The following is a 17,222-nucleotide window of genomic DNA, read 5'->3' on the forward strand; positions in this document are numbered from 1 at the left end:
CCAAATAAACAACTAGGTTGGTGTCCTTTGACAATTTTACATTGTATTTTTTAAAATGTAACTGCCTACTCCCAAACTGTCATTTGAAGTAAAACATACTGTGGGCAGCACAGTGGTGTAGTGGTTAGCACTCTCACCTAGCAGTAAAAAAGGTCACTGGTTTGTATCCCAACCACAACACTACCTGCCTGGAGTTTGCATGTTTTCCCTGTGCCTGCGTGGGTTTCTTCCGGGTACTCCGGTTTTCTCCCACACTCCAAAGACATGCAGGTAGGTTAATTGGCTTCTGTCCAAAATTGGCCCTAGTATATGAATGGGGACCTTGGATTGTGGGCTCCTTGAGGGTAGGGACCGATGTGAGTGTGCAATGTACAGGGATAGGGCCAATTGTAGAAACTCACTCAGGTTGAACTGGATGGACTGGTGTCTTTATTCGACCTTGCTAACTATGTAACATAGCCAAGTATTATTCTACACAATTATTTTATTGGGCATTAAAAAAAATATATAATAATTAGACATGCTATCTGCCAAGAGAACTTAACCAAAAAGTGCATTCTATGCATCCAAAAATATAGAAAATATACCTAATCAAATCCTTATTCAACCAAAAAAATAATGTCAAAGCAATAACTCCAAGGCCAATAAAAAATAACACATTATCTCCTCCAATTCCACAACATGTCTGGTTGACGAATGGCCGTTCAGAAACAAACTGAAAATCGTGAACTGAAAAGCGCAAACTGAAAAGCGCTAAATGAAAAATGTGAAAAGAAAAGCGCGAATCAACACTCACCAAACTTCTACTAACAGGAAATTAGCAGAAGGAGCCCAAGGGGTGGTGCTAAAGAGCTGAAAAAACACATAGTACGTCACTACGTTAATTCTTGCCCAATAATTGTGTGACCGTGTGCATGCAAGACAAGTTTGAGCCAACACCCTTCAGACAAAATTCCACGGTTTTGTTGGCCAACAATCCGATCGTGTGTTCAAGGCATAACTCTCTTAACACAGATTCCACCACCTCTGCTCCAATGGACTAACCTGCTTCAGTTTTAATGGGTCTGGTTCCTGGACACTTTTTTTTTATCTCTGTAAAATCTCTAGTGAACTGTCAAAAAATGCTCCATATTTACCATCAGCTGTTTTTATGACTGGACCCCAATTGTATTATGATGAGCACTTACCTCAGACCCCTTTCCCCCAACATTTCACTAAGAGCCCTTTGGATAAGTTTATATTAGCGACAGCTTCTGCCATCCTTCTGAAAAGTGATATGCAGTAGATCACTTTTTAATGGCGTTTAACATGCTTTTAACCCTGTAAATGCCACCCCCCCATGCTCCAAACACAGCAATGCACGCGGTTGTAGAGCAGATTCGGCACATTCACTTGAGTGGGTCACATTCAGCAACAATACTGTCCGAGTGAAGAGGGCATGTTTGTTTGCCGCCCCCCCCCCCCCAAATATTGAACACCAGACGCCACTGCATTTCTTCTGGATATAATGTGCTGTGGTGGCGAGTCTTGGCGAGCAACGATGTGTGGAAACCATTAGCTGTCTAATGCCATGTACACACGATGGAATTGTCCGGTGGAATTGGTCCGGCAAACAATCCGCCAGACTTTATAACGAACGGACTTGGCCACACACGGACGCTCCGAAAGTCTGGCGATTTCTAACGTGATGACATACAGCACGTATGACAGGACTAGAAAAAGGAAGTTCAATAGGCAGTAGCCAATAGCTTCCTTCTCGTACTTGCTTCAGCGCATGTGTCATTCTTAGTCCGCCGGACTAGCACACTGACGAACGGATTGTCCGCTGAAAGCCAAGTCCGGCGGACAAATTTTGAGTCAAAACTACTTTCTAAATCCGCCGGACTTTACGATAAAAAAGTCTGCTGGAGCCCACAAACGATCGAATTGTCCGGCAGACAATTCGATCATGTGTACGTGACATAATTCTCACCTGTCAGAAGTGCCTGAGTTCAGCTTTGAGGCTAGCTTACATTCTATGCATTTTACTGTAAGGAAATGCATACTACTGCAGTGCATTGCCAATCATGCACAAATAGAGTGGGATGTACCATGTGCTTCCTTAAAATTTTTAGGTGTTGTAGTCTGTTGACAGTCCCAATCAAACTCACTGCATTAATGCAATGCTCCATAATAAAGTCTGAAAGGGGGTAAAAGCTAACACGTTCAAAAGCTCTAATTCAGTGCAAAATAATAGGCTTTGATTTTATAGCTGCCTTATTGAACTCACAGTATGTAAAACATTTAGTTGGAAAATCTAAAGGTTCAAACCTGAGCAAGTAGAACCCCAAAATCCTTTGCAGCATACAGGTTCTATAATCACAGATTGACAAGTGTGTCTGCAGCCCTGCATTGATAGGACGACTCCTCCCATATCCACGGTATAGCTAAAGGATAAAAACACAGAACATAAAAAAATAAACTATGCAGCAACTCCAACTCCATCTAAATCTGAAGGGGGGGGGGGGGGGTTAGATCTTCTGTCAAGTTTTTATTTTGGTCGGTATTCGAAAAATTTGTCCTCACTCTCTGTTTTCCTTTGAAATAGAGACAAACAGCAATAAAAGTCCCGTTTTCAATGGAGTAGAGGAAAGGGGTCAATAGAATGTTAGAAAAATAAAAAATAAATGACATTGGTTATAATGCTTCCCCTACTCTATTCAAAAGGGAAAAATTATTTTGTCTGGAGTTGGAGTTATTTTGTATTTGCATATAAAAATAGAAGACATGCATGAAATACAGTGGTAAGTATCTGTGCTCGCACTGCTGATTGTTTTTATATTGTATCATTATGGTGTCAGTGTCATGGCTTATTCACACAAGCGGCCAGAGGGTGGGTAAAACCAAGCGGTTGAGTTGCAGTTTTACAGCTCCCTGGCTGCCAAAATGAACAAGGGCATGCAGCTGCTTGGGTCTGTACACATACTGTGGCTGAAATTAAACAGTATGCTGCTTTGGGCGGGCAGCACCTTCACACCTTGGCAGTATAGCCACATGTGAATGATCTCTTAATGTGCACAGTGAGGTAAAAATGTATTTAAACCCTCTGCTGATTTTGTATTTTTGCCCACTGACAAAGAAATGATCAGTCTATAATTTTAATGGTAGGTTTATTTTAACAGCGAGAGACAGAACAAATGCATTCCAAAAAAGTTATAAATTGATTTGCATTTGAATGAGTGAAATACGTATTTGACCCCTTGGCAAAACATGACTTAGTACTTAGTGGCAAAACCCTTGTTGGCAATCACAGAGGTCAGATGTTTCTTGTAGTTGGCCACCAGGTTTGCACACATCTCAGGAGGGATTTTGCCCCACTCCTCTTTGCAGATGACCTTGAAGTCAATAAGGTTTCAAGGCTGATGCTTGGTAACTCGAACTTTCAGCTCCCTCCATACATTTTCTATGGGATTAAGGTCTGGAGACTGGCTAAGCCACTCCAGGACCTTAAAGCGCTTCTTCTTGAGCCACTCCTTTGTTGCTTTGGCCATGTGTTTTGGGTCATTGTCATGCTGAAATACCCAACCACGACCCATTTTCAGGGTAGGGAAGGAGGTTCTCACCCAAGATTTGATAATACATGGACCCGTCCATGGTCCCTTTGTGCAAATCACATGCAATGTATGTGCAATGCAAATTCTGCCATATAGACTGTATGACTGAATTTGCATCAAATTCAGACCAAAGTCCGGCAGGACCCTTTTTTTGGTCCGCACCAGAATCGGATACACCCATGCGATTTGATTCCTGTCCGAATTGACAGTTCGCACTGCGATATGTGAACCAACCTGGGGGTGTCATTAACTTTGTATTGACACCCGCAGTGGTTCGGAAAGGGCAGTGTGAACTGCCTGCGAGTTGTATGCGATGCGGGAACCCTACTGGAATCGCACAGGTTCTCGCATCGCAGCAGTGAGAACCGAGCCTAAGGCTGGCCATACACAATACAATTTTCTTGTACAATTCTACAACTCTTATGTCTAGGGACAACGTGAACATTGTTACAATTACAGAGATGTGGTTCAATGATTCAAATGACTGGAAAATAACCAGGGTACACACTATACAGAAATGACAGAGTAGGGAAGAGGGGAGGTGGAATTTCCATTTATGTAAAAAATAGCTCAACACTAACATTAATTAAAAAAACAAATGAAATACTCAAAATCCTCTGGGTCTGCCTTCCAACCAGGGAGGGATCTTCCCTTAGAATTGGTGTAGTATACAGACCTCCAGGACAGACTGAAGATTATGATAACTTGTTGATTGATGAGATAACTCAAATGGCAATGAAAGGAGAGGTTTGCATTATGGGTGACTTTAACATGCCTGACATTAACTGGAATTCCCAAACTGTTATTACAGTGCCTTGAAAAAGCATTCATACCCCTTGACATTTTCCACATTTTGTCATGTTACAACCAAAAACGTAAATGTATTTTATTAGGATTTTATGTGATAAACCAACACAAAGTGGCACATAATTGTGAGGTGGAAGGAAAATGATAAATGGTTTTCAACATTTTTTACACAAAATAGCTCAAGCTCTGTCAGATTGGATGGAGAGCATCTGTGAACAGCAATTTTCAAGTCTTGCCACAGATTCTCAATTGGATTTAGGTCTAGACTTTGACTGGACCATTCTAACAAATGAATATGCTTTGATCTAAACCCTCCCATTGTAGCTCTAGCTGTATGTTTTGGCTTGTTGTCCTGCTGGAAGGTAAACCTCCGCCCCATCTCAAGTCTTTTGGAGAATATAGCAGGTTTTTATTCCAATATTGCACTGTATTTGGCTCCATCCATCTTTCCATCAATTCTGACCAGCTTCCCTCCCTGCTGAAAAAAGCATCCCCAAAACATGATGCTGCCACCAGGGTTCAGGGTGATGTGCAGTGTTAATTTACCACCACACACAGCATTTGCTTTTAAGCCAAAAAAAAAAAGGATTTTTATAACAGCTTACCTGTAAAATCCTTTTCTTGGAGTATATCATGGGACACAGAGCCTTGAGTAATTACTTAATGGGTTATATGCCACCTTCAGGTGATGGACACTGGTTATACCCAATCCAGGAAGTTCACTCCCCATATAACCCCTCCTTCCAGGAGCACACTAGTTTTTGTAGCAAAGCAATACACATAAATCACAAAAAAGAGGGGAGGGACCTCTGTGTCCCATGATCTACTACAAGAAAAGGATTTTACAGGTAAGCCGTTAAAAATACTATTTACTTTATCGTACATCATGGGACACAGAGCCTTAAGTAATTACTTAATGGGAAGTCCCATAGCAATGCTACTTGAGGGGAGGGAGACACAACCCGGAGGGTACCCCCAGACTTGAGGACTTATACTGCTGCCTGCAGTAGAGTGTGGCTTAACTTGAAAAAGGGGGAATCTTACCCCTTAATCATAAGTTTGAATTATAACTTGCCGAATCCACTTAGCAATGCTGCCTGTCCTTTCTTAGGACCCTCTGGCAGAATAAATAAGACACCAATCTTACGAATCTGAGCAGTTGCCTTTAAATAGATTTTCACTGCTCTCACCACATCAAGACAATGTAGTGACTTTTCTTCCCTGTAACATGGTTTTGGAAAAACCATTGGCAGGACAATATCTTGGTTCAACCAGAGACCACTTTTGGTAAAAAAAACAAGTTCTAAGGGTTCAAGGGAGGTTTGACGGGTGGATTAAGCCGCATCACCCCTTGTATAAAACCCCAGGATTAAAGAATGAGTAGCAAGTGGTCTTTGAAATAAAACCGATAAAGCTGAGACTTGGACTTTAATATTACTCAAGGTCAAATTAATTTCTACCCCTAATTGTAGAAAGGCAAGAATTCTGCCTATGATATATCTCAGAGGGTGCCAACCCTTGGATTCACACCAGGAAACATAAGCCCTCCAGACTCTATAATATATAGTTCTGGATGCTGGCTTCCTTGCATTAATTAAGGTAGAGATAACTGACCCGGAAAGCCCATGTTTCTTCAGAATGTGGGTTTCAATAGCCAAGCCATTAAATTTAGAGACAGTAAGGAAGGATGGAATATCGGTCCCTGTGAGAGCAGATCTGGCCATAGTGGGAAGGACCATGGGCCATCCACTGCCATCTTTATGATTTCTGCATACCATGACCTTCTGGGCCATGCTGGTGCCACCAGAATTACTGGCTTTCTTTCCAGCTTGATCCTTTAAAGAAATCGAGGCAGCAACTGAATAGGGGGGAATACATAGATCAGTGAGAAAATGATCTCACGGGGTCACCAGCGCATCCATTCCACATGCGAGTGGATCCCTTGTTCTGGCCACAAAGTTGACTAACTTCATGTTGAACCTGGACACTAGAAGATCTACGTTCGGAGTCCCCCATCTTTGGCAAACAGCCCAAAATATGTCGGGGTGAAGAGACCATTCCCCTGGGAATAACTGCTGGCGACTCAAGTAGTCCGCCTGCCAATAGGCACAGAACATTCCTTTCTGCCCAAGTTAGAATATGGTTCACCTCTCTCTGCGCTGAAAGACTTTTGATGCCCCCTTGGTGATTGATAAAGGCCACAGCTGTGGCATTGTCGGATTGAATCTTGACAGGACAATCCCTTAACCTAAAAGTCCAGGCCTTTAGAGCCAGACGCACTGCCCAAATCTCTAGGATATTGATGGGAAAGGTTCTTTTGGTTATTGACCACTATCCCTGGACAGTTGTCTTTTCTAGTACTGCTCCTCAGCCTGTAAGGCTGGCATCCATTGTTACCACTTTCCAGATGACTGGTCTGAAGGATTTTCCTTTTAACAGATTCTGGGTTAGTAACCAAGTGGAACATTCTCGAGGACAGCCACAATTGCAAGTCTAAAGCTTGAATTGTTTTGTTCCAAGCAGACAGGATACTGTTTTGCAAAAGTCTTGAATGAAACTGGGCATAGGGAACTGCTTCGAATGAAGCCACCATGGTTCCTAGCAACCTCATGCAAAGGGGAATGGAGGGATTGCCATTTGACCTGACCATCCGCACCAGCTCTCTTATGGAGTTGATCTTTGCCTGAGACAAGAACACCTTTTCCTGGGCTGTGTCTATGATCAGACCCAAGTACTCCAGCCTTTTTACCAGTATTAAGGCAGATTTCTCTAGGTTCAACCCAAACTTTCCAGATAGTTGGTTGTAGTGCATACGCTTTGCTCCAAACGAGCCACCGACTTATCTATTAGAAATAGAGCATCTAGGTACGCTACGACTGTTATGCCCTGTGTCCTTAACCTGGCTAGAGGTGGGGGGCAGCACTTTTGTGAACACCCGGGGGGCTGTGACTAGCCCGGAGGGCAGGGCTACAAACTGAAAATGCTGCTGTTCTGACTCGAACCGCAGAAACTTTTGCTGAGCGGGAAATATAGGGACATGCAGATATGCATCCCTGATGTTAAGTGATGCCAGAATTTCTTCTCCTAGAAGGATAGAAACTACTGACCTGATCGTCTCCATGCGAAAGGAGCGGATCTTCAGGAACCAATTTCGATTTTTTTAGATCTAGAATGGGTCCGACATCCCCATTTGGATTTGATACCATAAAAAGATTTGAATAAAACCCCAGACCTTGCTCTTTTGTGGGGCTCTGTATGATCACCCCTTGAGATATTAATCAGTCTAGTGTCTAAAACAGAGATGGTATTTTCTCTGGATCTTTTGGAATGTTTGACCTCAGGAAGTGAGAAGTGGAAAGTCCTGAAATTCCAGCTTGTACCCCAGCGTTAACGTGGAGATGACCCACCTGTCCTGAATTTCCTCTTTCCAGACTTCTGAAAACTGCAGAAGTCTTCCACCCACCTTGGTGAGGGGGGTTGCCTCTTCACGATGAGGCTTTAGGATTCTACTTTGCAGGTTTCCAGCCCTCGGACTTCTTTTGAGCCTGGGTCTGACCCTGAGGTTTTCCTCTAGAGTCTGAGAATTTCTCCTCCAGAGGGTAGAGAATTGAAAATCTCTTAGGAGGGAGAAAATGCTTATCCGGGTGATCCCATTCAGCAGTCTTAAGGAACCCAAAGAAGAAACTGAGCTTTCAGGAGACGGCGTTAGGGGCAGCATGAAAGTAGAATGAACCGTCTCTGTAAGTGTTTGTATCAGCAATTTCTCAGATTGTGAGGCTGAAAAAGGTTCATCTACCATTGTTTCCTCCACAGAGGAACCATCGGTTTGTTTTTCCTCCGATCGACTGAGGGTAACACCTCATCCTGAGCCCACTGTTTCCCTTGCAAATGTTCTGAAGTGGGGGAAGGGGATCTAGCACGTTTCCTATCCATTTGAATGGAGTATGCGATTAAAGCCGCTAATCTTCCTTCCAGACCCTGCAAGAAGGAGGAAAGGACATCTTCAGTCATCTATATAGGGGCTGACATGTGAGAAGCATGGTGCACATCAATTTGTTCCAACGGTTCACCCTGGCTTGCCATAACTGGCAATTCAGGAGAGGATGACAGCGTGGAAATGTGACTCTAGATCCTAACGCCTGGGAGTGAAACCTTTACTTTTTAGTTTTTTGTGGTGTCTTTTTTGGTAGGCATAGTCCTAAGTACAAAAACAGAGGCATTATACAAATTGCACTTAATCGCTGAATATAGTCATGACATTTAAAGCTGCTATAAAGTTCAGCCTAGTTCTGGGAAAAAGGTGTCCTTCCTGTATCAGTAATGCCAGTTTGCAACCCTCTTGTGTCCCACAGCTCCTGTGAGAGACTGTCACAGCTGTAGTTTTATTTGTTTTAGCCTGCAGTGCGTCCTCGTGGACGTTCACGGCACCGCGCTTAGGCTCCACCCTCTCCGATAATTTTTTGCCCCTTTTTACATTTAAAAATGTTCCCACGCTCGCGCGCAGCGTTTTCGGGTCCACAGACCAAACATGGGGGGGGGGGGGGAAGAGGCAGAAACCCGTCCAGCAACAGCAAAATCAGCCAACAGTAATAAAATTAGCAGTACCAGCGGGGCCTCCACACCCCCCGCAGTGTACAGGGGGTAATGTAAGGGGTTACAGTGCTGATGTCCCCTTAACCCTCTGGTCCCTTCAGGGGGGAGAAAGAAAACATTTTGCAGATTTCTTTTACCTTGATAAAAATCTCCCTGCACACGCTGCTGCGACCACACACAGACTGAGCTTTACAGTGAAGACAACAGAGTAAGATATGTGCATAGACTCCCTCTAGTAGAGAATTAAGGCATGACAACATTTTTTCCCTTAAAGAAGAATACATAGGTGTTGTTAATATCCATGTTTCCTCCCTTACCTTATTCCCACCACAGGATTTGCTGAATTAACAGACAATCCAAACTTCACCCATCATGGCGGGCTGCGTTTACAAAACCTTTAAGGACTGGGTCCCTAGATAGTGGGGTTCCAACTCCCTTGAACCTGTAAAGCACCCTACCAGGAAAGCTAGGTAATGTAGCAAGACCAAAGCCCTGGGTTCCCGGGGTCCAGCCCTACAAAGAGAGGCATTACAGTCAAAACCTTGTGTTTCGGATACGAGGCCCCGGGTACCATCCTTTTAGGCCTTAGTGGCACTTTGGATGGATTTGATGTTTATGGAGGCTATTTAAATTCAGCATGGATGCCTCCTGGAGCTCCTCAGAGCACATCTTCACTCGTGACCAACACCTTAGACACTGGTGAAAAAAACTATGTGCTCCTGGAAGGAGGAGAGGTTATATAGGGAGTGAACTTCCTGGATTGGGTGTAACCAGTGTTCATCACCTGAAGGTGGCCTATAACCCATTAAGTAATTACTTAAGGATCTGTGTCCCATGATGTACAATAAAGAAAGTTTAATTTGGTCTCATCTTACCAAAGAACCTTCTACCACGTTTGCTGTGTCCTCCACATGGCTTCTCGCAAACTGCAAATCAGACGTTTTATGGCTTTCTTTCACCAATGGCTTTCTTCTTGACACTCTTCCATAAAGGCCAGATTTGTGGCGTGCACAACTAATAGTTGTCCTGTAGACAGATTCTCCCACCTGAGCTTTGGATCTCTGCAGCTCCTCCAGAGTTCCCATGGGCCTCCTGGCTGCTTCTCTGATTAATGCTCTTCTTGCCGGGCTTGCCAGTTTAGGTGGACAGCCATGTCTTGGTAGGTTTGCAGTTGTGCCATACTCTTTTCATTTTCGGATGATGGATTGAACAGTACTCTGAGATGTTCAAAGCTAGGGATATTTTTTTTACAACCTAACCCTGCTTTAAACTTCTCCACAACTTTATTCCTGACCTGTCTGGCGTGTTCCTTGGTCTTCATGATGCTGTTTGTTCACTAAGGTTCTCTAATCTTAGTGGGCTTCACAGAACAGCTGTATTTATACTGAGATTAAATTACACACAGGTGCACTCCATTTACTAATTAGGTGACTTCTGAAGGCAATTGGTTCCACTAGATTTTAGTTGGTGGTATCGTGGTAAAGGGGGCTGAATACAAATGCACGCCACACTTTTCAGATATTTATTTGTAACATGACAAAATGTGGAAAATTTCAAGGAGTATGAATACTTTTTCAAGGCACTGTACAAGCAGCAGCAGGGATGTAATGGAAGAACTGAATGGGGTTTCTCTAAAACAGTTAATAAAAAGCCCAACCCAAGGTGATCATATTCTAGACTGAGTACTGACAAATGGGGATCGACTGATGTTGAGGCTTGAGAGAATTAGGGTTCTAGTGATCACCAATGTCTTTGGTTTGATATTAAAACAAGAACTGAAAAATCATATACAAAAAGTTTTAGATTTTAACCACTTCCCACCCGGTCACTGCACAAATGGCCGGGTGGGCACTTCCCCCTTCTGAGTGGACATTTCTGAATGTCCTTCAGAAGCAGAGGGATTGCGCAGCCACACAATCCCGATGCGCGCGTGTCCCCCAGACACACCGCATCTCGGATCGGCAGGAGGGCTCTGTGACTTGCTCTCCTGATCACATGATGGCTGTGTCCAATCACAGCCATCATGTGATGTAAAGAGCCTGGGAGGGGACATCACAGGAAGCGGGATCACATGCCCACGCAGCGGTGCAATCCAGATGTGCTCGTATCCCCCAGAGACCGGGCAACATCACTAGGTGGGAGGGCTCTGTAATTGGCGCTCCTGATCACATGACAGCTGTGTCCAATGACAGCCATCATGTAGTGTAAGCCAAGAGCCATTGGCAGGCGATTGGCTCTGCTTCTCCTCGCACAGAGTCAGTGAGGAGAAGAAAGCAGATCTGCGAGCTGGGGATCAGTGTGTATGAGCTGTTTTTTTACAGCTTTTTACACACTGATCACCCAGCCAGTGTCCCTAAACACAGTGAAAAATACCAACACCAATCACACATCTGCCCCAGTACACACCTGTCTCAGTAAACATCTGTCCGTGATTACCGGGCGCACATCGTCCATGATCATCCTTCAAAAATATGATAGGTACTCAGGAAAATAAATGTGTAATTTTTTGCCTTTAGAATGGTTGATGGTGCTCCCTGCATTGGGGGGGGGGGGGTAGTTTTTGCTATGTGCACACTATGTGTTAGAAATATCTTGACAACTTTGTGTAAAATATGTTTTTATTTTCTTTCCACATTTTCCAAAAACTTGCGGAAAATAAATGACGTGTTCAAAAGACTCATTATGGCTCCTAGACTATATATCTGGGGTGTTTGCTTTCCAAAATGGGGTCATTTTGTGGGTAATTCCATTGTCCTGGTGCTCCAGGGCCTTCAAAAATGTGGTAGGTAGTCAGGAAACAAAAGATGTAATTTATGCCATTAGAACATCTGATGGTACTCCCTGCATGTTGGGCCTCTGTATGTGGCCAGGCTGTGAAAAAGTCTAACACATGTGGTATTTCCATACTCAGGAGGAGTAGTAGAATACATTTTGGGGTGTAATTGCAAGTTTATCTATGCCATGAGAAATAACTGATTGAATAACAATTTTGTGAAAGAAAAAAAATCTTAGTTTTTTCCAAACTATTGTGGGCAAAAAATTGTAACTTCAAAAAATCACCATGCCTCTTACTAAATACCTTGGTCTGTCATCTTTACAAGAAGGGGTAATTTGGGGGGTACCTGTACTGTCTTGACATATTAGGGCCTTAACAAATGAGATAGGCCATTAGTACATCAGGACTGATCAATTTTCAATGATACGTAGCATAGCTTGCAGACTCTAGAACTTTCACACAAACCAATTATCATACACTTATCAGCATTTTATTTTTACCAAAGACATGTAGCAGAATACATTCTGGCCTAAATTTATGATGACATTTGATTTTATTGGATTTATTTTAAAACAAAGTAGAAAATATTTTTTTATTTAATTTTCGCTTTTTTTCCGCTTATATCGCAAAAAAAAAAACCTCAGTGGTGAATAAATACCACCAAAAAAAGCTCTATTTGTGAGAATAAAATTATAAAAACTTTCATTCGGGTACAATGTAGCATGACCGAGTAATTGTCATTCAAAGTGCAAGAGCACTGAAAGCTGAAAATTGGTCTGGGAAGGAAGGGGGTGAAAGTGCCCAGTATATTGAGGTGGTTAAAAGGGACACATTTTGCTGAAATGGAGAAATTTCTAATGAATTGAAAGGTTGGAGTAAAATGACAGGTGTGAGTAATCAGTGGGCACTATTAAAGTCTACTCTTCTGGAGGCAACTAGATGTCAGGCAAGTTAGTAAGAATTTTACTAAAGAGGCAAGTAGGATAGTAAAGGAAATAAAAATAGCATATAGAAGATTCAATGAAACAGAAGGTGTACCTGACAGAGAGGAGAATAAAAATAGACAAAGTACAGAAAGAGGAGGAAATTTCTCCTTCTCTTTTAAGAAAGGATATAAAATAGGAGATAAAATATTTTTTTCAGGTACATTGGTGATAGAAGAAAAAAAAACAAGGGAAGGGGATCACTAAAATGAAAACTGTGCACAATACATACTGTATGTCGAGGGAGACCAGGATGTAGTAAACCATTTAAACAATTACTTCTGTTCAGTCTTCTCAGAAAAAAATGTACTAACAATAACAAGTTCAGGAATCATATTGATTCTAGTACTGATGGTTAATTTCTAGGATTTCTGGGGACAGAGGTAGAAGAGGAGCTGGCTTGGTTAAAACTTAATAAAGTAATGGGCCCTAATGGTATTCATTCCAGAGTTCTAAGAGAACTTTTGGATACATTTGTTGGATCGTTAAGCAATACTTTTAATCAATCCCTTCTAACAGGAGAAGTTCTGCATAAGTGGCGGACAGCTAATATTGTACCTATCCTCAAGAAGGGCAGCACGGTAGAAGCTGGCAATTACAGGCCAGTGAGTTTTACAACAATTGTAGTCAAGTTAATTTAATCACTCCTGAAAAGAAGGATCATTGATGAGCTAAAAATACACAGCTTGCTGGACCCAAAGCAGTATGGCTTTACTCAGGACAGATCATGTCAGACTAATCTGATTGAATTTTTTGATTATATTACCAGTGTTTTGGATCAGGGTGATGCTGTGGATTAAGCGTATCTTAATTTCAGCAAGGCATTTGATACAGGTCCACATAATAATCTAATACAGGGGTAGGGAACCTTTTTGGCTGGGAGAGCCATGAACGCCATATATTTTAAAATGTAATTCCACGAGAGCCATACAATATGTTTAAAACTATTTTTTTTTTTTTTTATAGATTAATCGACTAAATTCAACTATAACTGTAGTATCCAAGTCATCTCCCCCACTGTAATATCCACATCTCCCCTATGATTGTCTGCTTGCTTACCATTACGTAGGCAGGCAGATCCACGAGCAGTTGAGGTGGGTGATGATGACGTCAACGCGCCACTCACCTAGGCCGCCGCCGGATGTACCAAGATGGGCGCAGCTCCGGAGCTAGGCCAAAGCTGCGGCTTTTCCTATGGGCTCAATCCACGGATCGGCACACCACGCAATCCGTGGATTGAGAGGCGAGAGCCAGATGCAGCCATCAAAAGAGCCACATCTGGCTCGCGAGCCATAGGTTCCCTACCCCTGATCTAATACAAAAGTTGTACAAGCTAGGCCTTAATCCTTGGGTGGTTCAGTAGATATGCAGTTGGCTAAAGGATAGATCCTAGAGTGTTGTTATAAATGGGGTTCACTCAGAACAGAGACCAGTCACTAGTGGTATTTCACAAGGCTCTGTACTGGGTCCTGTTCTATTTTACCTATATGTAAGTGATATAAAGGTTTGTTGGGCAAGGTATGTATTTTAGCTGATGACACAAAGGTTTGTAATAGGATTGATATCTCTGGAGGTGTCTAACATGGAACCTGATATGGCATTGCTGGAAGACTGGTCAAAGCAGTGGACACTGCAGTTCAATATTTCTAAATATAAAATAATGCACCTAGGGAAAAAGAATCCCCTAAGAGAGTACAAAATTGGGGGTACAGTGTTAACCACTACAGAAGAAAAAGATTTGGGGGTGCTTATTTTAGATGATTGCAAAATGAGCACACAGTGTGACCAGGCAGTGGGAAAAGCGAATAGAATTCCAGGATGCATCACTAGAGGGATAACCATAAGGAGGAAGGAGGTTACGATTCCCTTATATAGATCTTTATTGAAACCTCATTTAGAATACTGTGTCCAGTCCTGGAGAGCTCACTTACAAAAAAGCTACTGATAGGATAGAACGAGTTCAGAGACGGGTAACAAAAATGGTGAAAGGTGTGGGGGATAAAACATATCGAGAGTGACTTCAGGAACTGAATATGTACTGTCTGGAGGAAAGAAGGGAAAGGGGAGAGATGATTGAAACCTTTAAATGCATCAAGGGGGTGAATGTGGTCCAAGAAGGCAGTCTTTTCAATATGAAACCAAAATCAAGAACATGAGGACATGACCTCAAAAACAAACTAGAGGAAAGTTCAAAACAAATCTTAGAAAGTAATATTTTACTGTAAGGGTGGCTGATGATTGGAATAAACTACCAAAAGAGGTAGTGAGACAGTCAACAATAAATGGCTTCAAACATGCTTGGGATAAACATAGATCTATAGTCAGACAAGTTTTTTCTTTTCTTTTTTTTTCATTAAACACACAAACTCCCCCAATGAATGGATTTGCATGGGTTCTCACATCACAGCAGTGTGAACTGAGCCTAAGGCTGGCCATATATTATATATGTTTCTTGTACAATTTTCCTTTAGGTTTAACAAAACCATTTAATATGAGGTCAAACCTGAACACTTGCAATTTGTATGCAATTAGGCACAACATAGTTGAAGGTAAATCTAACAGAAATGGAATAAGAAAATTGTACAATGTATTTCCAGCCCCTTTTTGGAAAGTAGACATTCAAAGGTATTTAGTAAGAGGCATGGTGAGTTTTTTTAAGTTTTAATTTTTTTCCACTATTTATTTTTTACAAAAATTTCATATTAACAGGTTATTTCTCTCACATGGCATATGCATACTTGCAACTACACCCCAAAACACATTCTGCTGCTCCGGATACCACATGTGTGAGACTTTTTCATAGCCTAGCAACATACAGAGGCCCAACATGCAGGGAGCACTGTCAGGTGTTCTAGGCACATAAGTTAAACATCTTATTTCTTGACTAGCTATCATACTTTTGGAGGCCCTGGAGCACCAGCACAGTGGAAACAACCACAAAATGACCCCATTTTGTAAAGCAAACACCCCAATGTATATTCTGTGCGGCATAATGAGTCTTTTGAACATGTCATTTTTTCCACAAGTTTATGGAAATTGTGGAAAGAAAATAAAAACGCATTTTTTTCTTACACAAAGTTGTTCATTTATAAGATATTTCTAACACATGGCATGTTAATACTAAAAAGTAAACCCCAGAATGCATTCTGATACTCATCCGGAGTATGGCGATACCATATGTGTGAGACTTTTACACAGCCTGTCTACACAGAGGCCCAATGGATAGGAAGCCCAGTCAAGTCTTCTAGGGACATAAAATTGCACATCTAATTTCTTGAGTACCTATTACACTTTTGTGAGGCACTGATGAGCACTGTAGTGGCACTGATGGGCACTGTAGTGGCATTGATGATGCCAATTTGTTGACAAGTGATCCCCTTGTCATTGGACGGAGCGATCATGTGGTAAAGGGCCTCTGATTGACCCTTTATCCCGATCCTTGGGAACTAGCCGGCCATGCTGTAGCCATCATTCGACAAGTGGTTAAAGTGAAGCTTTACCTCATGCACTAATCTCTGGAGTAAACTGCACAGTCCATTATAGTCCAACTATAGGTACAACTTTTTTTTTTTTATTGTGGACAGAGTAAGGGGGAATGTAATAGTTATAACTATGCGTTTTTCATTTTTTTGCCATCTGTGTCCCCATTGAAAGATTTCCCTTTGATTACTTTTCTGGGGACAACCAAAAATGTGTTGTGATTTTCTTTTACTTTCATTTGCAATGATAATGGTAAACAGGACAAATAGAGAGGGTGAATCTCCCTGTTGGGGGCACAGACAACAATAAAAACCTGACAGGTGTTCTAATCCCTCTCCACTATCCAAAGCTAAAAGTATGTTTCTTTAGTTATCAACCCTAATGATTTCCATATTGAGGTTTCTATGCATTACTGTTGAGAAAACTGCTCCAAAAAGGCAGAGACTACTCAAAATTGGCTATTATATTTTTAAATTCCTTAAATACTGCATTTCATTATTTATTTCCCTCTGTGAATTGAGTTTAATGTCATTTAATGTGGCATTTACCAAGCCTTTTCAACGTCTTGCAGTAAATACCATAAACCGGCATAGTGAATTGACAATTTCAGGATCGCATGCGATATTTAAGGAAAATGTGTCCAGACACCTAAATAACGCATGTAATATGCATTAATGAATGAAGCCCAGTGTTCCCAATGAGCATATTTTTTGTGACTTGTAAGATCAGGAAGTGATAGCAAAATTCTTCAATGAGGACAAAGGCAAAAGCAGTTTTAGTTTGATGAAAGGCTAGAACCTCTGAAAATGTTTTCATTGCTTCTTGTGCCTTCCTGTCTCAGTGACACCCACACATAATTTTTTGTACACATGTCAGAGACAGAAACTAAGGGAAAATCTCCCCAGACAGATATAAAATCTTGAAAATTTTAACGCTACCCCACTCTATCCAAAGCTCAAAAAAAGAAGCTTTGTGGCTTATATACAATAT

General features: G+C 41.9%; 1 protein-coding gene across 1 annotated transcript in view; it reads right to left on the minus strand.

Annotated features, from left to right (window-relative positions):
• Nucleotides 1-17,222, minus strand: part of STAB1 (stabilin 1) — a 394,908-nt gene that overhangs the window by 335,001 nt on the left and 42,685 nt on the right. Inside the window, exon 3 of the mRNA XM_077452219.1 lies at nt 2,311-2,426. Coding sequence (XP_077308345.1) covers nt 2,311-2,426 — 116 coding nt within the window. The remainder of the gene's footprint in view (nt 1-2,310; nt 2,427-17,222) is intronic.

The sequence above is a fragment of the Lithobates pipiens genome, unplaced genomic scaffold, assembly GCF_037356315.1.
Source record: "Lithobates pipiens isolate NorthernLeopardFrog02 unplaced genomic scaffold, aLitPip1_a1.2 Scaffold_23, whole genome shotgun sequence".
NCBI lineage: Eukaryota > Metazoa > Chordata > Amphibia > Anura > Ranidae > Lithobates > Lithobates pipiens.